This window comes from Ipomoea nil, unplaced genomic scaffold (assembly GCF_001879475.1).
Source record: "Ipomoea nil cultivar Tokyo-kokei standard unplaced genomic scaffold, Asagao_1.1 scaffold1834, whole genome shotgun sequence".
In the NCBI taxonomy this organism is placed as follows: Eukaryota; Viridiplantae; Streptophyta; class Magnoliopsida; order Solanales; family Convolvulaceae; genus Ipomoea; species Ipomoea nil.
This window is the reverse complement of record NW_017618262.1, coordinates 951,740-974,421: the sequence shown is the minus strand read 5'-3', so window position 1 is coordinate 974,421 and position 22,682 is coordinate 951,740. Positions and strand designations below refer to the sequence as shown.

Below are 22,682 nucleotides of genomic sequence, written 5' to 3'. Positions count from 1 at the left end.
TTAAAAATTGTGAATATAAAGTTCAAAAATTATGAATATAAAGTTCAAAAATTATGGACATAGAGTTTTATAATTATGAATGCAGAGTTCTATGATTGTGAATATAGAGTTCAATAATTGTAAATATGAAGTTCAAAATTTATGAACATAGGGTTCAGTAATTATGAACATAGAACTGTGTCCACTTTGTAAGGTGGACACGGTTCCACGGCATAACAATTGATAAAAAAGTGCCCGACACTGTAGGGTTTCAACACCAAATTATGTTAGAGGATATTTATATGTTCATGCTCGCATGAGTTTAGCTCAATGGTTCAATAGGCAATATCTAGGAGAAGAGACTAAGGTTCAAATCCCAACAATGACAGTGTGGGAATTATGTCTAAATAAATGCTCTAAGGTTGTAACTTTGTAATACCTAAAAATTAACCTATAGCACATTGTATCTATGTCAATCTTACAAGATGGGTCCCGAGATCCATGATAATAGACACTAATACAAGTAAACCCTAATTTTAGAGGGGACAATTGATAAAGAAATCGAGAAAAGTTCACAGTGATAAATCAAACTTCAATACCTTGAAAAAAAAAAAAAAAAAAAAAAAAAACTTTGGACATTTTTTTTGAACACATTTTCTTACTATGATTCCCGACATAATCAGAGCTCCACGACCCCATTTCTAACACTACATTCTTGTACTAAGAGCTATCATTAAACGTATTTAATCCCATTTCTCTATACATTATTCTCAAAAACTAACGTATTTTCTCAAAAAAAAAAAAAAACCCTAAGTAACGTATAGCTCTTAGGCTATTAACATTATCAAGATAATACTATTTCGTTGATAATTTTAACCATACATTATACATAGAACCTATTATATATAAAATTATTTTCTTAAATAAAATCTTAACAATCGTAATTTTTTCTATTAATTTAACAATTTAATTAATTTCCCACTAATTATGAAACACAATAAATTTTATGATTAGTTTAATATACCATTAAGGAAACATCATGGACCAACACGTTTATTATACATTAAAAAGAGTTATGAATATGTCGGCAGCATGCATACTACGAAATTGTCGGTATAAACCAATTTATACTTATCACAAGTCAAAAAGAAAAGTCCTAAGAGAGATTTATAAAAGTAGAGCTATTTTAAAAAAAAAATTAAAAATTTATAGGATCAGAAACTTTTACAGTCTAATATAACAATAAAATTATTGGAATAAAAAAACACAATCTTCCATATTGACAAATTAATAAGTTTTAGTCTCAAATCAATTCAGTGTACCGATCATTACAGTGCACATAGCTGTATGGACCACGTTTCAAAAACAATGTCATCCCCTCATTGGAGGAGACTGGGCCATTAGGCCGCACACTTTTTTTTCTCACTCGACCTATATTTTCACTCCACTGCTGCAACATACATTTTTATAACACATAAATTACAATATCCTATATTATTCTAACTCATAAAACACATTATCTTACCCCAAAAGGTTCATTATTCACATAAAGTACATTATTCTGACTCAAAATACATTATTCTAACTCATAAAATACATTATCTTACCCTATAAGGTTTATTATTCTAACACATGAAGTACATTATTCTAAAGCATAAAGTATATTATTCTAACTCATAAATTACATATCTTATCCAGAAGGTTCATTATTCTAACACATAAACGGCTGAGCAGATCACAGCGTTATTGAGTAACGAAATTTTGTTTACGTCAAAACGACTTCATTTTGGATCGTGGTCAGCCGTGTGGACCAATTTGCCGAGTACTACAGTACATGTGTGCAGTCTGTTTGTGTCATGAACAATTATATTAAAAGCAATCAGATTAACTTACCACATGACTTATTATTCATATACCTACATTTCGTTTATTTAAGGAAGACCAAACTCTTGTTTACGAGTTATAACTAATCATGAAGAGCAACCAAACATATAGATAAAAATGCATAAAGAAAATAGAGACACTAAGATTTTAACGTGGTCGAATACATGAGGCCCTAGCCCAGAAAGAAGCTCAATTCACATGCATTTTTAATTACATAAGATACAAAAACTTATACAAGCAAATACGAAACTTGAACACTTGTCCCTAATCTTTATGTAATGCCCTTAGAATTGAGAACACGATTCTCTTGTGCTGCCAGATCCCTCTTGCCTTCAGATGCAACTCCCGTTGCAGAGGTGAACTCCCGATTGCAAATGATAGTAACCAATTTCCTCAAGGTCAGACAGTAGTCTCCGTTGTAGTACGTAAAACAATCTCTTGAGTGACCTACGGTTTAATCCTCAGTCAAAATGATAGAATTGATCCCCCATCATTCTCAAGCACCTCTAGGAATATATAGTATTCATTTAAACACCAATGAACTATTTTCTTGTATAAGAAACTTCGCAAGTGTAAAAGAAAACATAGATGGAAACTTGGTAGATTCTCTAGTCTGACTTCAACAGAATTTTCAAGCACTATACCATTCAAATCTGAGAATGGTTTCTTCTAGAAAGATGTAGTCATGTGAGTTACCTTAGCTTTCCAATGAAATCTTAACCAACTCAATCAGATCTATATAGAGAGAGACATATATGCCTAAAATATCACACAATATTTAAACTTGCGTGAAAGAAAAACTTTACAGGTTTTCTTTCCTTTCCAATATAATGAAGGTCATAATAAGAGACATATTAAGATATTCTCCTTCAAGAGTGAATAGGAAACCTTCATGATCTTCTTGGATTTAAATCACCAATCTTCTTTGTTTTCCATACTTGTTGAATCTCCTTGATTTTGGCAATACTCTTTACCTTCCAAGATTAGGAAACTAACAAAATAACATACCAACAACATTTCCTAATCTAAGTTAGTTTTGAATAAAAATACGTCAATGCAAATATTATACCAATTTTTATTTATTAGATACTGTGAATTGGCCGACTTCACCTCATGTTTAAAAAAGAAATCTTCTTATTAATCAAATATAAATCATATATATTTTAAGTCGAGTTAATTCCATTTTTGGTCCTAGATTTATAAGTGGCAGTCCACTTTTAGTCATTTTTTATTAGAACATCCTCTTTGGGTCCTACTATTATTGTGTCATGACCAATTTTGGTCCTCTATCAAAAAAATCACTGAAATTTTATTAAATACAAGGACATTTTACTCTTCAATTACGAATCTTTTTTAAAAAATATAACGGGTCAACGAGCTTTTTATAAAAAAAGATCAAATGGCTTTCTATTTAACGAAATTTCAAGGATTTTGTTGATAGATGATCAAAATTGGTCATGTCACAATAATACTAGGACCAAAATGGGATGTTCTGATAAAAAAGGACTAAAAGTGGACTGCCACCTATAAATCTATGACCAAAAATGAAATTAACTCTTTTAAGTCAAATAGTAAAAAATTCTGGTCTTTGTAGTTTGATACTTAAAAAAAATTGGGTTTGTTAGCTAAATATGTCATTTTTTCCTTCTTGTTTTTGTGATAGGAGATCTTGAAAATGGTCCAAGAATGAGGACTAGGAGCCTGAGAGCCAAAGCTTGGGGCGCAAGAAGGCCTGGTAGCCTAAGACAAGGGACCCGGATGAGACTCGCAAATTATGCCGTGCAACCGAATGCACCTAGCAAGGTGCATACGGTTGCAAAACGGCGCCGTTTTACTAAAAAAACGACACGGCGCGCACAAAATCAAAAAAAAAAAAAAATTGGATGGCCGTTAGCGGCGTTATTCATATCATATTTGGTAGTTTTGCGATTTTTTGGTAGTTTGGCGTTTTGATTGCAGTATACGTAAAATCGCAATCGCAATAGCGATCGCAGTCGTTTTCCTGATTTATTGTATGGATCTCATGATGGATGATGCAGTAGACCAGAGAGACGAGGCATTAGATCAGAGAGATGAAGCAGGCGATGAATTGCATACGGTTCCAGGTTATTTTGCAGTTTGATTTTTATGGATTTGTGGTCGTTTGCGATTTTTGCAGTGTGATATATTGTGTAGGTGTTTATATTTAGTGTGATGTTTATTGTGTATGTGATTCTAGTCTGAGATCATTCGTAACTCTTGGTGTTTATGTGTTTATGGTTTTCTGAATGAACGAAATATATATCCATAATCTTTGAACTATAAAACCAGAAGTTGTGAGCTATATATCCAGAATTATAGTAGTTTATATCAAGGATTTTGTGAATGGATACTCTGTTCTGGATTGTATATCCATAATTATTGAACTTTTATGTCCAGAAACTGTGAGCTTTATATCCAGAATTCTATCACTATACATCCAGAATTATAATACCATACATCCACAAATTTCTAAACTGATACTCTGTTCTGGCTTTTAACACTATGCAGTCAGTGATGATGTTGTTGTTGATTCACCAAGTTCAGATCCAATAGAGTTAGACATTGATGGTTCTTCTTCTAATCCAGGTCTATATGTAGTTTTATATGATCATAATTCACAGTGTTCAGCATTGTTATATGTTCATTCTTTTTCCATGGAAAATGTTATTCCTTTTGTAGAGCATGGCTGGATTTATTCGGCATTCCCCGCACCCCCTCTACATAGGAATTATATTTTCAATGGAACGTGTATTATTTAGTATACTTGAGGTTATATATTGCATTTGCAGTTGATGAAGATTTGGTTGGTGTTGTTGTAAGTAACGGGGTTGAAGCGTATGAGTTGTATAACAATTATGCATATAGAGTTGGTTTTAGTGTGAGGAAGGGTAATCAACGGTGCAAGGTATATAGCAAAACAGTCCAAATGAAGATGTTTATGTGTTCTAAAGCTGGTTTTAAGGTTAAGGCAAATGCTGGTGTTAGGGCATATTCAAAAATTGACACAAGGTCAGGGTGTGATGCATGTGTTCAGTTTGACGTCGGTGAGGATGGGTTGTGGACGGTTACAAAACATGTAAAAGTGCACAATCACGAGTTATGTGCTGTAGACAAGAGTCATCTTCTGCGTTCACATAGAAATGTGGGTGATAATCAACTGTTATATTTAAAAGATTTGAAGAAGAGTGGTGTTGCAATGGCAGATGGTATTAGGTTCTTGAAACATCAAGCAGGGGGGTCTCCATTAGTTGGCTTCACTAATCGAGATGCTTATAATTCAATTGCTTCTGATACATCAAAGTGTTTGGATGGAACCGATTCGAACTCATTAATTGAAATATTTAGGAAGAGGCAGTCAACTGAGTCTGATTTTTTCTTTGATTTTGAAGTTGATTGTGATTCAAGACTATGCAGTTTTTTTTGGAGGGATGGTCGGATGAGACAAGACTATGAGTTGTTTGGGGATTTATTAGTGCACGATACAACTTATCGCACTAATAAATATGATATGATTTGTGGCCCTTTTGTAGGGATGAACCACCATTGCATGAATGTAATGTTTGGATGTGGTTTTCTGATGAATGAGAGGATAGAATCATTTGTGTGGCTGTTTAGAGCATTTTTAAGGTCTATGAATCGGAAATGTCTACAGACTATCATGACAGATCAATGTGCATCCATGGCTGCTGCTATTTGTCAGGTGTTTCCAACATCACGTCACCGTCTTTGCATATGGCATATTGGCGAGAATTCGAAGAAGCATATCAAGGCGTTAAGGAATAACAAGGATTTCTTAGATATGTTTAACTGTGTGTTGAAATACACAGAGACTGAAGCTGAGTTTGAATTTTATTGGACAAGGTATGTCCACTACTTTTTTTTTTTTTCCTTTTTTCGATTCCAGTAATTGAATTATGGATGTTTAGTATTAGAATTATGGTCATATAGTATTAGAATTATGAATATATAGTATTAGAATTATGTGAACATGTTGTAGTATAGAATGGAACTTCTTGATTGTTCCTGAGTTACATGCATTTAATTTATGGATTTATAGTTTTGGGATTGTGAATATACAGTGTTAGAATTATGGACATATAGTATTAGTTGTCTGAACATGTATTAGTGAAGCAGTGAGCTTCCTGTTTGTCTCTAAATTATATGCATGCAATTTATGGATTTATAGTATTGGAATTGTGGATATATAATATTACAATTATGGATATATAGTATTAGTTGTCTGAACATGTAGTAGTGAAGCAGTGAGCTTTCTGTTTGTATTATATGCATTCAATTTGTGGTTTTATTATATTGGAACTGTGGATATATAGCATTAGAGTTCTGAACATATGTCTTATCATTTCAGGTTGGTGACTGACTACAAGTGCCACAAGAATAGTTGGATACAAAAGTTGTATGACTGTAGGGAGAAGTGGTGTCCAGCATTCAATAAGGACTATTTTTCAGGGGGCATTTTATCATCGCAAAGGAGTGAAACTACTAACCATTCGATTTCAAGAAGGCTGTCCAAGACTGCAGGTCTATGTGATTTTTATTCATCGTTTGTTAGTGTAACTTCTGAATGGAGGAGCAAAGAGAATGGTGAAGACTTTCGTTGTACTCAAGGGGTACCCAACATGATGATGGAGCACGTGAAACTTCTGTTACACGCTAGAGAGGTATATACGATTGAGATATATTTTTTGTTTGAGGAACAATTCATGAAAGGCAATGCCTGTCATCAAGAAATGGTGTTGAATGAAGGTTGTCAGTTCAAGTATCACGTATGGCGTCCAGATATAGATATTATAAGGCATGAAGTCAGTTTTAAGTTGTCAACCTTAGACATTTCGTGTAGTTGCAAGTTGATTTCGGAGTTAGGAATTTTATGCTGCCATTGTTTACGCATTCTTCATATACACTGTGTTTCAAGTATTCCTAACAAATATATCATGAAAAGGTGGACTAAAAAGGTTGCTGATGGTAGGGATGTGAATACTGGTTCAATGTTTTGTAGAGCTGGTGTCCCTCCTTCAATTTGGGTTGTGGAGATTTGCAGAAAGTTTCAAAGACTGATTTCATCTAGTCAAGATAACAGTGTAACTAGGCAGTTCTGTGATGAAGCAGTTGAGGAAGCAAAGAAAAAGGTTGAAGCTGAGATTGGCTATGTGCATATTGAAGAGTGCGGTGTTTCATCTTCAAGTGGTGTTATTCAAAATCCTTCAAACCGGAGATCAAAAGGTGAGCGTAACGTAAGGAGGAGTAGTGTTATTGAAAAGAAGTACAGTGCTGCAAGGGGGAGGAGGAGTGCTGCAAATAAAGTTGCTTCGAGTACAAAGGGTGCTGTTCAGTCGTTGGTTTTGGAAAGTCTATCTGAGATTGCCGGGGATGGGTACCTTGTACATCCAAGTTCTGGGAGTTCGGAGTTTTGTCAGTATAGTAATGATGTAGATGATAATGCAGTTGTAGATTGAGAGTGGGGTTAATACCAGTTGGTAGCTAGCTGTTTTGAGGATATCAATTTACAAGTTGTTTGATCTGTGTATTCAAAATTTTAGTACTTGTTGATTTGCAGGTTTGAAGCTATATATCCATAATATTAAAGCTACATATCCATAATACTAAAGCTATATATCCATAATATTAGAGCTATACATACATATTCTGAGAACTATATGACCACAAAATATTGGAATTGTGTGTCAAATTAGTAAAAGTGTTCATAATGTTATATCATTATATCCACAATATTAAAGCTATATATCAATATGTAAACTGGTGAACTTGATGTTTACACTTATGTAAAATGTAAGTTCACAGTTGAACGAATATTCATAACTTTATATCAATATGTCCACAATCTTAAACCTATATGTCCATAATTCTGAGAACTATATGACCACAAAATATTGGAATTGTGTGTCAAATTAGTAAAAGTGTTCATAATGTTATATCATTATATCCACAATATTAAAGCTATATATCAATATGTAAACTGGTGAACTTGATGTTTACACTTATGTAAAATGTAAGTTCACAGTTGAACGAATATTCATAACTTTATATCAATATGTCCACAATCTTAAACCTATATGTCCATAATTCTGAGAACTATATGACCACAAAATATTGGAATTGTGTGTCAAATTAGTAAAAGTGTTCATAATGTTATATCATTATATCCACAATATTAAAGCTATATATCAATATGTAAACTGGTGAACTTGATGTTTACACTTATGTAAAATGTAAGTTCACAGTTGAACGAATATTCATAACTTTATATCAATATGTCCACAATCTTAAACCTATATGTCCATAATTCTGAGAACTATATGACCACAAAATATTGGAATTGTGTGTCAAATTAGTAAAAGTGTTCATAATGTTATATCATTATATCCACAATATTAAAGCTATATATCAATATGTAAACTGGTGAACTTGATGTTTACATTTATGTAAAATGTAAGTTCACAGTTGAACGAATATTCATAACTTTATATCAATATGTCCACAATCTTAAACCTATATGTCCATAATTCTTGAAATATGAATATATGAATATTTGAACGGTATGTTTATACTTATTTAAGATGTTCATAATTTTATATCCATACATCCACAATCTTAAACCTACATGTCCATAATATGAGAACTATATATTCAGTGAATTTCATAGATCGAATTTCAAAAATTGTGATAGAGTTGTTACAAAACGACCATAAGAACAGAAAATATTAAAATATTCATCCACAAAAACATTCATTGATCTTTCCAGTTTTACTTCTTCTTGTCTTCAATCTTTGCAGCTTTCATGACCTCGCCTTTGACGCTGTTCAGCTTTGACGTGATGATACAAGCAGCATACTTTGCCCTCAACTCAAAAATGAAGCTAGCCTGTAAAATAAGAAAAATAAATAACTAGTTCATTGTAATTTTTTCATCACTTTCTGATGTAGTTGGAATGTAATATATTTATGTTACTCTTACATTCGTGCGCATATGTTTCTTGAACCCAGGATCCCAGTTCTCGAAAGCTCCACCCATGTAAGTCTCCATATGCCGCATTACATATATGCCACAGTCGGTGACATTCTCTGCATTTTTCCAGTGCATGGCAAGGAACTCTACTGGCATGCTGTTCAGTTTGAGAGTCAAGGTGGATTGTCCTGCTGCCAGGTACGCCTTGAATGCTTCAATCTGGTAAAAAATTAGCTCAATGTTCATAATGTTTTAAATTCAATATATAGGTGACAATAAGGAGATTTTTTAATATAATATAAGCTACCAGTTTGTATGGACAGTCCCCATATTTATCAAGCTCTGAAACACCAGCAGGCAATTCCTTGTTGTCTATCACCTGAACCTTGGATTCCTTGACATTTATGCACACAACAAAGTAGTGTGCATGGCGATGCACTGGGAAAAATATCTAATTCCAAAACAAAAGGTTATTATTTGAAACAACTGCATACCCAGGTACTGTTAACTGCATGGGTATACATTCATATTTGACAGAGTACTATATATCCATAATTATAAAACTATATATCCACAATCTTAAAACTATATATCCACAAAATTCAGAAATTTATAAAGATCCTAATAAGCCGAGTATATTCCAAGCTTCAAGCATATAAATCCACAAATTAATAACTATACATCCAAAAACTACATTACCATATATCCAGAATTCTTAACAGTCTGTCCACAGAGTAATACATTCATATATTAACAGAGTACTACATATCCATAATCACATAACTATATATCCACAATTTTAAGACTATATATCCACAAATTCAGAACTTTATAAAGGATCTTATTAAACTTTGTATATTCCAAGCTTCATGCATATATATCAATAATAAAATCTTAAATTATTAAATTAAGTGTGTGTAATAGATCTTACAAGGTCTGCATCACTGATTTCCAGGTTTCCAAAACTTGATATTTCATAATTCAATCTATCATTGAAATTTTCCATCCTTTTCTCAGCTGGGAGACTTTTCATCCAATCATCAGATGGATCAAGCTGGAGCTGTTTTTGAATACACAGAAATGCAAAAAATGAGTATTCAAAAGGCTTAGAGTACTAGATTTTTAAAAATGCGCATCTGCATGTCAAAAATAACTCTTACATGTGGCAGTGTGGTGAAGAATACGCGTTTTGGTATCCCAACAGCACGTTCTGTGTTCTTCAAAGTTAGGCGCAAAGACCAAATATTCAAGAAGTCTATATCCAACTCGCCATTGCTCAAAGTTGAGAAGTGACGCCTTGTTAGGTAGTAGTCACCATAGCTGAACAGCAACTCACTACAGCACCAAAATAACAATAATAATAATAACACCAATAGTTATAATAATATGAACTATCTAAGTAATTTAAAGGTTATTATAAATATATGTGTTCAAACATACTCTTCTGGGTGTTCGGTAGACACACTCAAGAATGCATAGTTTGAAATGATTTTTTCCCGTGGAGTTGCAGTTCGTATAAAACCTGCATTCTGTGTCCAGTATGGTGACCTCAAACAAAGAGGCTTGTTCCTGAATCGTCGCTGGGGTCTCATCCTAACAGTCACGTCCTCAACATCAGACTCACTTTCTTGCATGGCACTGTTGTTTATATATCCACAGTATTAGAACTTTATATCCATAATATTAAACATATATGTACATAATCATAGAACTATATATTCACAGATTTAAAATGTTCATAATTTTATATCTATATATCCACAATTTTAAAGCTATATGTCCACAGTTGTAAAAATGTTCATAAGTTTATATTCATAATTTTAGCACTATAAATTCATAACGTTAAAGCCAAATGCAAATAACAAACTGTAAATTTACCAATCAAAGTCATCAACATCAGCATCAGTAGCAGCGGCATGACGAACATATCTCTGAAATGGGACCCTAACAAGTGGAGGAGTTACTTGTGCTCCCAAGGTCGTTGACAGTCCTGCATCCTCTCCAATTTGTTGAACCAAAGCATCCAATGGTAGGTCCTCTTCAACTACTTGCTCTGTGTGTTGCTCACATGGCTGCGGTTGCGATTCATTGCAGTGTATTCCCAAATCAAATGATGGAGCTTCAAATTCCATGGTTCTTGTTGTCTTCTGAAATGCTTCCACCAATGAATCCACTGCAGCGGTGAAGGTTTCACTCCCAAAGAATATGTCATCCAACTGAGATTCAGTTGGAATGGAAGTTGATTCAATTGCGCTTGCAGCACCTAGCATGTTTGATATCCCTGAGAACGCTTTCTTCATGACTTCAATAGGTGCGCCCTGCTTTCCAATTTCAGACATAGCTTCACCAAACTCCAGGACATCTGATGCTAGCTTTTGGAGCACACGGGTCACCCGATCAACACTTGAGAGTGGCTCACTTGTAGTTGGTGTCGGTGTTGCAGTAGCAGGAGTAGAAGAAGTAGTAGCAGCAGCAGTAAATGCAGGTTGTGGTAGTGAGGTTGTAGCAGCAGCAGTGCTTGCAGGTTGTTGCAGTGAGGTGGTAGCATCAGTCCTTGGCTTCTTAACTCTAGGGATAACCCTTCCTTTTCCAAACCCACCAGCCCTTTTTTCAGCCTTGACTCTCTTTCTTACAAGCGTGGTTGTCCAAGCAAGTATGCTAGGGTATGTTCTGTTGATCTTCATTCCTTTGAATTCTACTCGATCAAAGTAGAACAGCTACAAATTACAGAAGATTATGTTAAAGATGAATTTAGAACAATTTATCCATGTATTCTTAATTGCATGGTCACAGTGTAATGCATAACTATATGTCCATAATCACATAACTATATATCCATAACTTTAAAACTATATATCCACAAAATTCAGAAATAAAAAATGATATTAATAAAATGAGTATATTCCAAGTTTGATGCATATATGTCCATAAACCCATAAATATACATCTAAAAACACATTAATATATATCCAGAATTATTACCAGTATGTCCACAGAGTAATACATACATATATTCACAGAGTACTACACATCCATAATCACATAACTATATATCCACAATTTTAAAATTATATATCCACAAATTAAACTGCATAAAGGACCTCATTAAACTGAGTGTATTCCAAGTGTCATGCATATATATCCATAAACCCATAACTATACATCCAAAAACACATTAGTATATATCCAGAATTATTAACAGTATGTCCACAGAGTAATACATTCATATATTCACAGAGTACTATATATCCATAATCACATAACTATATATCCACAATTTTAAAACTATATATCCACAAATTAAACTACATAAAGGATCTTATTAAACTGAGTATATTCCAAGTTTCATGCATATATATCCATAATAAATTGTTAGTTATACACCTACAACTACATAAAATTCATGCAACTACATTAAAGACAATAAGAACTGACCAATATCAATGTCATTGGCCCCCAAAAGCTTCTCTTTCTATCTTCATTGTAACTATCTATCGAGTCAATGAGAGATTGGTATGTGTAGGCGCACCAATTGTACTCTTTAATCATATCAACATCAATCAATGAGTTTAAGATCCTGTACTTGGAGTAGCGTGTTGTGTTTCCTCGAAGCATGGAGGAAACGGCAAAGACTACGAAATCCCTCTTGAACTCATCACCATGATCAGCTCTCCTAACAATCTCATCTGGCATCTGTGTAGTTATTGGCGAGCCTGCTGTAATACCCCACCTCCTTCTCCATGAAGTCAGCAGCAGTTTGTATTCACGGGTTGAGGTGTCTTCCATCTTTGTCCCCTCATTGACCTTTAGAGGCCCTCGCGGGATTCCCAACGTGTATTCGACATCTTCCTCTTCAATGTGGAGACTATCATCCTCTAATACAAAATCACACCTGCAAACATTAAAGTTGTCCAGCAGGTATTGCACCAACTTTGATTCATTGGTGCAGAGTTGGAGATGAAGAAGTCCACCAAATCCAGTTTCTACGACAGCTTGTTTCTGTCGTGGTGAGAGCCTCTGGACAAGATCAAACATCAGCTTTGGCCCCATCCTCGTATTGAAGTAATCTCTCCTGTGTTCTCTAGTTCGTCGGCGCCGTCTCGTTGAAGTCTCTGCAACAGTTGTTTCCTTAGCAGGGCGTGAGCGCTGAGCTGCTTGTGAATTTAGGGCTGCTGCTGGTTGTTCACTAGTTGGATTAGAGCTCTGAGCTGCTTGTGAATCTAGAATTGCTGCTGTCCGGTACTCTCTTCTTCTTCTTTTTGTTTCTCTAAGATCCTCAGCCAGTGTAGGTTCACGAGCCATTTCTGTAAATAAGAATTATTAAACTATACATCCATAATATCACAACTATTTGTCCACAAACATTTCAGAAACACACTAATTGAAGACAGGAATGATATTTTCATACATGCATAAGTATTAAACTATAAAACCACAATTATAAAGATATATATCCACAATATCACAACTATTTGTCCACAAACATTTCAGAAAACACACTAATTGAAGACAGGAATGATATTTTCATACATGCATAAGTATTAAACTATAAAACCACAATTATAAAGCTATATATCCACAATATCACAACTATTTGTCCACAAACATTTCAGAAAACACACTAATTGAAGACAGGAATGATATTTTCATACATGCATAAGTATTAAACTATAAAACCACAATTATAAAGCTATATATCCACAATATCACAACTATTTGTCCACAAACATTTCAGAAAACACACTAATTAAAGACAGGAATGATATTTTCATACATGCATAAGTATTAAACTATAAAACCACAATTATAAAGTTATATATCCACAATATCACAACTATTTGTCCACAAACATTTCAGAAAACACACTAATTGAAGACAGGAATGATATTTTCATACATGCATAAGTATTAAACTATAAAACCACAATTATAAAGATATATATCCACAATATCACAACTATTTGTCCACAAACATTTCAGAAAACACACTAATTGAAGACGGGAATGATATTTTCATACATGCATAAGTATTAAACTATAAAACCACAAGTATAAAGCTATATATCCACAATATCACAACTATTTGTCCACAAACATTTCAGAAACACAATAATTGAAGAGAGGAATGATATTTTCAGACATGCATAAGTATTAAACTATAAAACCACAAGTATAAAGCTATATATCCACAATATCACAACTATTTGTCCAAAAACATTTCAGAAAACACCAAAAAACAATCAAAGAAACAGAAAAAGAACAGAGTATTGATCTGTTTGAGAAAAATGCAAAATCGTGTTGCAAAACCCTAGTAAAAAATAACAAGAATATATAGCGAATATGAATGTTAACAGTCAAAAAACACAACGTTAACAGTAAAAAATCACAAAAATACATTATACCTGATGGAGAATGCGATGATAACGGGCGACAATGCTAGAATGAAAATGGCGAAAATGGCGACAATGGTGAACAAAACACGCTCCGGCGACAATGAGATGAAGACGGCGAAAATCGCGACTCCGAGTAGACAGAGAGAGAGATGAAGACTGCTACAGTCCGAAGGAAGTGTGTAGCTTGTTGGAGACGAAATGTTGGAAATGGCGGAAAAAGGAGTGTAGTGGCGTTTTATGGCAATAATAATAATATTTTTTTTAAATATCGGGATGAGTGAAACGGTGCCACTAACGGCACCGTTACTTCCCTGGCACTTTACGGTGCCGTTTTCAACCGTGTGTACCAAGAACGGTACACACGGTTGCACGGCATAACAATTGGATGAGACTACCCGAACCAGTGGTTGGACCTGGGGCGAGAGTCTTAGATCTAGGGCTTGGTCTTTGTGACCGGCCCCGGGCGATCACTGTTCCGCCTCGGAGCCCGTCTCCGAGGCCAAGGAAGCCGGATTTGGCCCAGCCCCGCAGCCCACTATACGGGCTTTGACTCAATCTTGCGGCCCACCATGGAATTAGCTAAGTTAAGTGAAACCTCCTTGTATATATTAATCTTGTTTAGTTATTACAACATCATATCTCATTCTTACACAACATACTTTGTAATGCTCTTGCATCAATCCACTTATTATTACTACAATTCTTCCCGTTTACCCTCTTACCCTTTATATTTTACGCGAGCTTATAGATCCATGCATATCACAGGTTAATTAGTTCCATCATTGGTGCTTTTATTGAGAGCTCGATGTCCAAACTCAAGCGTACTTTCCACTTTCGGTCCATGACTACCTGATCAACAATGGAGGGGTCCACCTCTAGCAATTCTCACAACTCTTGCCACACCAACATCACCTCGGGCGAACATAACCTGACTGAAGCCGCAAACTGACGGGGGAGATCTAAAGGATCACTTAAACAACAATTGATAGTGAATGGAGTTATCACAATGGAGTTTGTGAAATCTGATAGGAACCTAGTTGACCCTTTCACTAAAGGACTCAACAAAAAACTAGTATATGAAACATCAAAGGCAATGGGTTTAAAGCCATGGAAACTAGGTGAGGAATTCATAGTGGATCTCACTCTTGTGGTCAAAAGAAACCATGGAAATAATCAAATAGTTACACCACTATTCATTCCTATGACTTGGTGTAATCAAGGTTGAGATAATATCTTAATGAGTTCATAGCCCTAAGAAATGGGCTTGATGAGCTCATAGCGAGTACCTACGTGAGGTTGAAGCCTCTCTTGGCTAGCTCTTAATGATTTCATGGCTCATAGAAGCAGGTTACTATACAACACATGAAATCACCTACTTAAGTGTGAAGGATTAGTCCTCTTCCATGAAAAAACTTATGGCGTTCTTTCTAGAGCAATCATGAGCATCCTAAGATCATTTTTGGCTAAGTTTAACTTTTTTGCGAGCATTCGCACAACTTGGAGGAGTTAATAAACATGATTAAGAGTGAAATTATTAAAATCATAGCATATAGAAATGTTCATATTGGGTATAAATTACTGTCACAATGGAAGAATTGAATAACAATTATCCCTAATAAAACCAGGGAGATGAATTCATATTGTAGAATACCCTCTTGATTCTATACTGACTTCCCCTTTCACTGCTTCTGTCGTCACCCCAAATCCAAACGGAAACAGAGGATCATAATGCGGGTCGCCGACGTTCATCGGAAGTTGATCAACCGACTTGAACCAATTCCGGGCAAGCTTGCCGGTGAAGCCATAGTCGCCGAACAAAGCGTCGGCCACACCCTGGCCTTCACTTCCGGGAAGCCAAGCGGCAACCAGGGCATCTATTCTTGAAATGTATTGTTCCAGGGCGACTGGCCTGCCGGAGATGACAACCACCACGCATTTGACGGCGGCGCAGACATTGTTGATGATGCCGCCGCCGGGTTCGAGAATCGTGAGGTTTGCGCTGTCTCCCAACATCTCTGTGTATGGGGTCTCACCCACCGCAACGATGGCGTAGGAGAAGTGGTTGGAGTTGAGGATGTCCGGTCCTGGATTTTCTTGGTAAACAACTTGTGTGGATGGATCAACAGTGTTTTTCACAGCAGTTAAAATGGTGGTTCCTGCATTTATTTATATAGTCATTGCATTGCTACACAAAACCTTAATTGCCATTTTCATTGAATCAAGAAAGCTGGAAAAGGGCAATCCCAGTCAAGTTGATTAGACTATTGGCTTGGTTATCATAAAGTTACAAATTTGACTTCCAATGAGAGCGACCTATTAATCTAGCTTCTTGGTTTGAATCGGGGCAATCTAAACTGGTCATTTATCGTCTAGGTCACAATGCAAGGTGAGATTTTTCTAGTGCACACCTTTGAGTAACAGTTGCGGGCTTCACACGTCTTAGTTTGAACTGATCAGCTATAGGCAACCTACTTACTGGTCATTTGTCGACTAGGTCACAAGGTGGGATTTTCCTAGTGCCCACCTTCGAGTAACCGTTGCGGGCTTCACACGTCTTGGTTTGAACTGGTCAGCTATGGACAACCTACTGGTCATTTGTCGACTAGGTCACAAAGTGAGATTTTCCTAGTGCGCACCTTTGAGTAACAGTTGCGGGCTTCACACGTCTTGGTTTGAACTGATCATCTATGGACAACCTACTGGTCATTTGTCGACTAGGTCATAAGGTGGGATTTTCCTAGTGTGCATCTTCGAGTAACAATTGTGGGCTTCACACGTCTTGGTTTGAACTGATCATCTATGGGCAACCTACTGGTCATTTGCCCACTAGGTCACAATTTGAGATTTTCCTAGTGTGCACTTTTGAGTAACAATTGCGGGCTTCATATGTCTTGGTTTGAACTGATCAGCTATGGGCAACCTACTGGTCATTTGCCCATTAGGTCACAATTTGAGATTTTCCTAGTATGCACTTTTGAGTAACAGTTGTGGGCTCGTCGTTGATAAAAAGAAAAAAAAAATGGAAAACATACCAAGTGTAAGATCATTGCCACCAGCACCCTGCCACTCAATGGTCCAGCCTCCACATTGGTAGCCCAAATTGTGTGCATGAGTTCCTGCCACAAGTATCTTTGCTGCTTTCTTGGGAAGTGGCAGTAATGGCTGATTATCACTTTTCCCATTCTTTAGAAGAACAAGTGATTTCCTCACTGCTTCCCTTGCCAATTCTCTATGTTCCTATATAATTGTGCCATATATATATGTATAGATTATAGTAGATTATGAAAGGAATGGGAGTTATAGTGTTATATTTACCGGGCTACCAAGTTGGCTTGCCAAGCTCATGTCTGCCATTGGGTTCTCAAAAAGACCCATCATAAACTTGACCCTCAATATTCTCTTCACTGCATCATCAATCCTACTCATTGGGATAATCTTTTTCTTCACCAAAGAAGTTAAATCACCAATAAAATCTGTATAGTTTATTGGCACCATTACCTGCATTTTACACATTAAACCAGCCAGCCATTCAAAAACCTAATTGCACTCCATGCCTATGGGAAAGTCAGATGTGTTTAATAATGGGAAAAATTCTTCATTTTTCTTGCCATTGCTCATGTATAATTTGGACTCACTCACTTCAGGGCGTCGGCCGGATTGGTCAAGTTCAGCCCCTGCTCGATTTGAGACGTGACGTTGTGGCTTACCATGGAGAGATATAGTTAAATGGTTAATGTTCATTTACTTATAACCAATTGGTTTTAAAAGGATATGACAACCAGATAACCAAAGAACTCTGTGGTTAAGCGTGTTTGACTTAAAGCAGTCACAAGATGGGGTGGCCCACTAGGAAGTAAGCATTGTGCAGTGCTGAGATCCAACACTCACCATGTCAATTCCTGCAAGAACTCCAGCTTGAACTGAGTAAGTGTAATTGGCATGAGGTGGGTCAGTAATCCTGTCAATGCCCTCCCAATCTGAAATGACAAATCCCTGAAACATAAGACAATGCATCATTTGATTACAGATTGAACTCAGAACAACAGAGGGATTATATATCTGTCACATATTCTGTCAATCCACCTTGAACTTGAGCTTGCCCTTAAGGAATCCGGTAAGGAGTTCGTGGTGAGCGTGCATCTTCTTGCCATTCCAGCTCGAGTAGGAAACCATAACAGTTGCTACACCTTTCCTGATCGAATCATAGTATGCAGGACATCTGATGCTAGCTTTTGGAGCACACGGGTCACCCGATCAACACTTGAGAGTGGCTCACTTGTAGTTGGTGTCGGTGTTGCAGTAGCAGGAGTAGAAGAAGTAGTAGCAGCAGCAGTAAATGCAGGTTGTGGTAGTGAGGTTGTAGCAGCAGCAGTGCTTGCAGGTTGTTGCAGTGAGGTGGTAGCATCAGTCCTTGGCTTCTTAACTCTAGGGATAACCCTTCCTTTTCCAAACCCACCAGCCCTTTTTTCAGCCTTGACTCTCTTTCTTACAAGCGTGGTTGTCCAAGCAAGTATGCTAGGGTATGTTCTGTTGATCTTCATTCCTTTGAATTCTACTCGATCAAAGTAGAACAGCTACAAATTACAGAAGATTATGTTAAAGATGAATTTAGAACAATTTATCCATGTATTCTTAATTGCATGGTCACAGTGTAATGCATAACTATATGTCCATAATCACATAACTATATATCCATAACTTTAAAACTATATATCCACAAAATTCAGAAATAAAAAATGATATTAATAAAATGAGTATATTCCAAGTTTGATGCATATATGTCCATAAACCCATAAATATACATCTAAAAACACATTAATATATATCCAGAATTATTACCAGTATGTCCACAGAGTAATACATACATATATTCACAGAGTACTACACATCCATAATCACATAACTATATATCCACAATTTTAAAATTATATATCCACAAATTAAACTGCATAAAGGACCTCATTAAACTGAGTGTATTCCAAGTGTCATGCATATATATCCATAAACCCATAACTATACATCCAAAAACACATTAGTATATATCCAGAATTATTAACAGTATGTCCACAGAGTAATACATTCATATATTCACAGAGTACTATATATCCATAATCACATAACTATATATCCACAATTTTAAAACTATATATCCACAAATTAAACTACATAAAGGATCTTATTAAACTGAGTATATTCCAAGTTTCATGCATATATATCCATAATAAATTGTTAGTTATACACCTACAACTACATAAAATTCATGCAACTACATTAAAGACAATAAGAACTGACCAATATCAATGTCATTGGCCCCCAAAAGCTTCTCTTTCTATCTTCATTGTAACTATCTATCGAGTCAATGAGAGATTGGTATGTGTAGGCGCACCAATTGTACTCTTTAATCATATCAACATCAATCAATGAGTTTAAGATCCTGTACTTGGAGTAGCGTGTTGTGTTTCCTCGAAGCATGGAGGAAACGGCAAAGACTACGAAATCCCTCTTGAACTCATCACCATGATCAGCTCTCCTAACAATCTCATCTGGCATCTGTGTAGTTATTGGCGAGCCTGCTGTAATACCCCACCTCCTTCTCCATGAAGTCAGCAGCAGTTTGTATTCACGGGTTGAGGTGTCTTCCATCTTTGTCCCCTCATTGACCTTTAGAGGCCCTCGCGGGATTCCCAACGTGTATTCGACATCTTCCTCTTCAATGTGGAGACTATCATCCTCTAATACAAAATCACACCTGCAAACATTAAAGTTGTCCAGCAGGTATTGCACCAACTTTGATTCATTGGTGCAGAGTTGGAGATGAAGAAGTCCACCAAATCCAGTTTCTACGACAGCTTGTTTCTGTCGTGGTGAGAGCCTCTGGACAAGATCAAACATCAGCTTTGGCCCCATCCTCGTATTGAAGTAATCTCTCCTGTGTTCTCTAGTTCGTCGGCGCCGTCTCGTTGAAGTCTCTGCAACAGTTGTTTCCTTAGCAGGGCGTGAGCGCTGAGCTGCTTGTGAATTTAGGGCTGCTGCTGGTTGTTCACTAGTTGGATTAGAGCTCTGAGCTGCTTGTGAATCTAGAATTGCTGCTGTCCGGTACTCTCTTCTTCTTCTTTTTGTTTCTCTAAGATCCTCAGCCAGTGTAGGTTCACGAGCCATTTCTGTAAATAAGAATTATTAAACTATACATCCATAATATCACAACTATTTGTCCACAAACATTTCAGAAACACACTAATTGAAGACAGGAATGATATTTTCATACATGCATAAGTATTAAACTATAAAACCACAATTATAAAGATATATATCCACAATATCACAACTATTTGTCCACAAACATTTCAGAAAACACACTAATTGAAGACAGGAATGATATTTTCATACATGCATAAGTATTAAACTATAAAACCACAATTATAAAGCTATATATCCACAATATCACAACTATTTGTCCACAAACATTTCAGAAAACACACTAATTGAAGACAGGAATGATATTTTCATACATGCATAAGTATTAAACTATAAAACCACAATTATAAAGCTATATATCCACAATATCACAACTATTTGTCCACAAACATTTCAGAAAACACACTAATTAAAGACAGGAATGATATTTTCATACATGCATAAGTATTAAACTATAAAACCACAATTATAAAGTTATATATCCACAATATCACAACTATTTGTCCACAAACATTTCAGAAAACACACTAATTGAAGACAGGAATGATATTTTCATACATGCATAAGTATTAAACTATAAAACCACAATTATAAAGATATATATCCACAATATCACAACTATTTGTCCACAAACATTTCAGAAAACACACTAATTGAAGACGGGAATGATATTTTCATACATGCATAAGTATTAAACTATAAAACCACAAGTATAAAGCTATATATCCACAATATCACAACTATTTGTCCACAAACATTTCAGAAACACAATAATTGAAGAGAGGAATGATATTTTCAGACATGCATAAGTATTAAACTATAAAACCACAAGTATAAAGCTATATATCCACAATATCACAACTATTTGTCCAAAAACATTTCAGAAAACACCAAAAAACAATCAAAGAAACAGAAAAAGAACAGAGTATTGATCTGTTTGAGAAAAATGCAAAATCGTGTTGCAAAACCCTAGTAAAAAATAACAAGAATATATAGCGAATATGAATGTTAACAGTCAAAAAACACAACGTTAACAGTAAAAAATCACAAAAATACATTATACCTGATGGAGAATGCGATGATAACGGGCGACAATGCTAGAATGAAAATGGCGAAAATGGCGACAATGGTGAACAAAACACGCTCCGGCGACAATGAGATGAAGACGGCGAAAATCGCGACTCCGAGTAGACAGAGAGAGAGATGAAGACTGCTACAGTCCGAAGGAAGTGTGTAGCTTGTTGGAGACGAAATGTTGGAAATGGCGGAAAAAGGAGTGTAGTGGCGTTTTATGGCAATAATAATAATATTTTTTTTAAATATCGGGATGAGTGAAACGGTGCCACTAACGGCACCGTTACTTCCCTGGCACTTTACGGTGCCGTTTTCAACCGTGTGTACCAAGAACGGTACACACGGTTGCACGGCATAACAATTGGATGAGACTACCCGAACCAGTGGTTGGACCTGGGGCGAGAGTCTTAGATCTAGGGCTTGGTCTTTGTGACCGGCCCCGGGCGATCACTGTTCCGCCTCGGAGCCCGTCTCCGAGGCCAAGGAAGCCGGATTTGGCCCAGCCCCGCAGCCCACTATACGGGCTTTGACTCAATCTTGCGGCCCACCATGGAATTAGCTAAGTTAAGTGAAACCTCCTTGTATATATTAATCTTGTTTAGTTATTACAACATCATATCTCATTCTTACACAACATACTTTGTAATGCTCTTGCATCAATCCACTTATTATTACTACAATTCTTCCCGTTTACCCTCTTACCCTTTATATTTTACGCGAGCTTATAGATCCATGCATATCACAGGTTAATTAGTTCCATCATTGGTGCTTTTATTGAGAGCTCGATGTCCAAACTCAAGCGTACTTTCCACTTTCGGTCCATGACTACCTGATCAACAATGGAGGGGTCCACCTCTAGCAATTCTCACAACTCTTGCCACACCAACATCACCTCGGGCGAACATAACCTGACTGAAGCCGCAAACTGACGGGGGAGATCTAAAGGATCACTTAAACAACAATTGATAGTGAATGGAGTTATCACAATGGAGTTTGTGAAATCTGATAGGAACCTAGTTGACCCTTTCACTAAAGGACTCAACAAAAAACTAGTATATGAAACATCAAAGGCAATGGGTTTAAAGCCATGGAAACTAGGTGAGGAATTCATAGTGGATCTCACTCTTGTGGTCAAAAGAAACCATGGAAATAA

General features: G+C 36.1%; 3 protein-coding genes across 3 annotated transcripts; 1 reads left to right on the top strand and 2 right to left on the bottom strand.

Annotated features, from left to right (window-relative positions):
• The first annotated feature begins 3,889 nt into the window (after positions 1-3,889).
• LOC109192822 (protein FAR1-RELATED SEQUENCE 5-like) lies at positions 3,890-5,277 on the top strand. Its single transcript, XM_019343524.1, has 4 exons — positions 3,890-3,968; positions 4,393-4,470; positions 4,674-5,184; positions 5,274-5,277. Exons 1-4 carry the CDS (start codon positions 3,890-3,892, stop codon positions 5,275-5,277), a joined length of 672 nt encoding a protein of 223 aa, XP_019199069.1.
• A 5,635-nt stretch (positions 5,278-10,912) lies between these two features.
• LOC109192821 lies at positions 10,913-14,390 on the bottom strand. Its single transcript, XM_019343523.1, has 4 exons — positions 14,270-14,390; positions 12,304-13,172; positions 11,031-11,585; positions 10,913-10,987 (listed from the first exon to the last, which is right to left on the bottom strand). Exons 2-4 carry the CDS (start codon positions 13,168-13,170, stop codon positions 10,913-10,915), a joined length of 1,497 nt encoding a protein of 498 aa, XP_019199068.1. The 5' UTR covers positions 13,171-13,172; positions 14,270-14,390.
• Positions 14,391-15,819: 1,429 nt separating this feature from the next.
• On the bottom strand, positions 15,820-21,639 carry LOC109192820 (probable beta-glucosidase F). Its single transcript, XM_019343522.1, has 8 exons — positions 21,519-21,639; positions 19,553-20,421; positions 18,537-18,834; positions 18,344-18,489; positions 18,149-18,253; positions 17,576-17,758; positions 17,293-17,497; positions 15,820-16,416 (listed from the first exon to the last, which is right to left on the bottom strand). Exons 2-8 carry the CDS (start codon positions 20,417-20,419, stop codon positions 15,896-15,898), a joined length of 2,325 nt encoding a protein of 774 aa, XP_019199067.1. The 5' UTR covers positions 20,420-20,421; positions 21,519-21,639; the 3' UTR covers positions 15,820-15,895.
• Positions 21,640-22,682: the final 1,043 nt, after the last annotated feature.

Coding starts and splice junctions, on each gene's coding strand:
- LOC109192822 (XM_019343524.1), top strand. CDS start 3,890: ATGGATGATGCAGTAGACCAGAGAGACGAGGCATTAGATCAGAGAGAT. Junction 3,969..4,392: donor TGAATTGCATACGGTTCCAG/GTTATTTTGCAG, acceptor AACACTATGCAG/TCAGTGATGATGTTGTTGTT. Junction 4,471..4,673: donor TGGTTCTTCTTCTAATCCAG/GTCTATATGTAG, acceptor TTGCATTTGCAG/TTGATGAAGATTTGGTTGGT.
- LOC109192821 (XM_019343523.1), bottom strand. CDS start 13,170: ATGGCTCGTGAACCTACACTGGCTGAGGATCTTAGAGAAACAAAAAGA. Junction 11,586..12,303: donor GGCCAATGACATTGATATTG/GTCAGTTCTTAT, acceptor TGTAATTTGTAG/CTGTTCTACTTTGATCGAGT. Junction 10,988..11,030: donor CCGCTGCAGTGGATTCATTG/GTGGAAGCATTT, acceptor TGGAATTTGAAG/CTCCATCATTTGATTTGGGA.
- LOC109192820 (XM_019343522.1), bottom strand. CDS start 20,419: ATGGCTCGTGAACCTACACTGGCTGAGGATCTTAGAGAAACAAAAAGA. Junction 18,835..19,552: donor GGCCAATGACATTGATATTG/GTCAGTTCTTAT, acceptor TGTAATTTGTAG/CTGTTCTACTTTGATCGAGT. Junction 17,759..18,148: donor TTCTTGCAGGAATTGACATG/GTGAGTGTTGGA, acceptor TGTAAAATGCAG/GTAATGGTGCCAATAAACTA.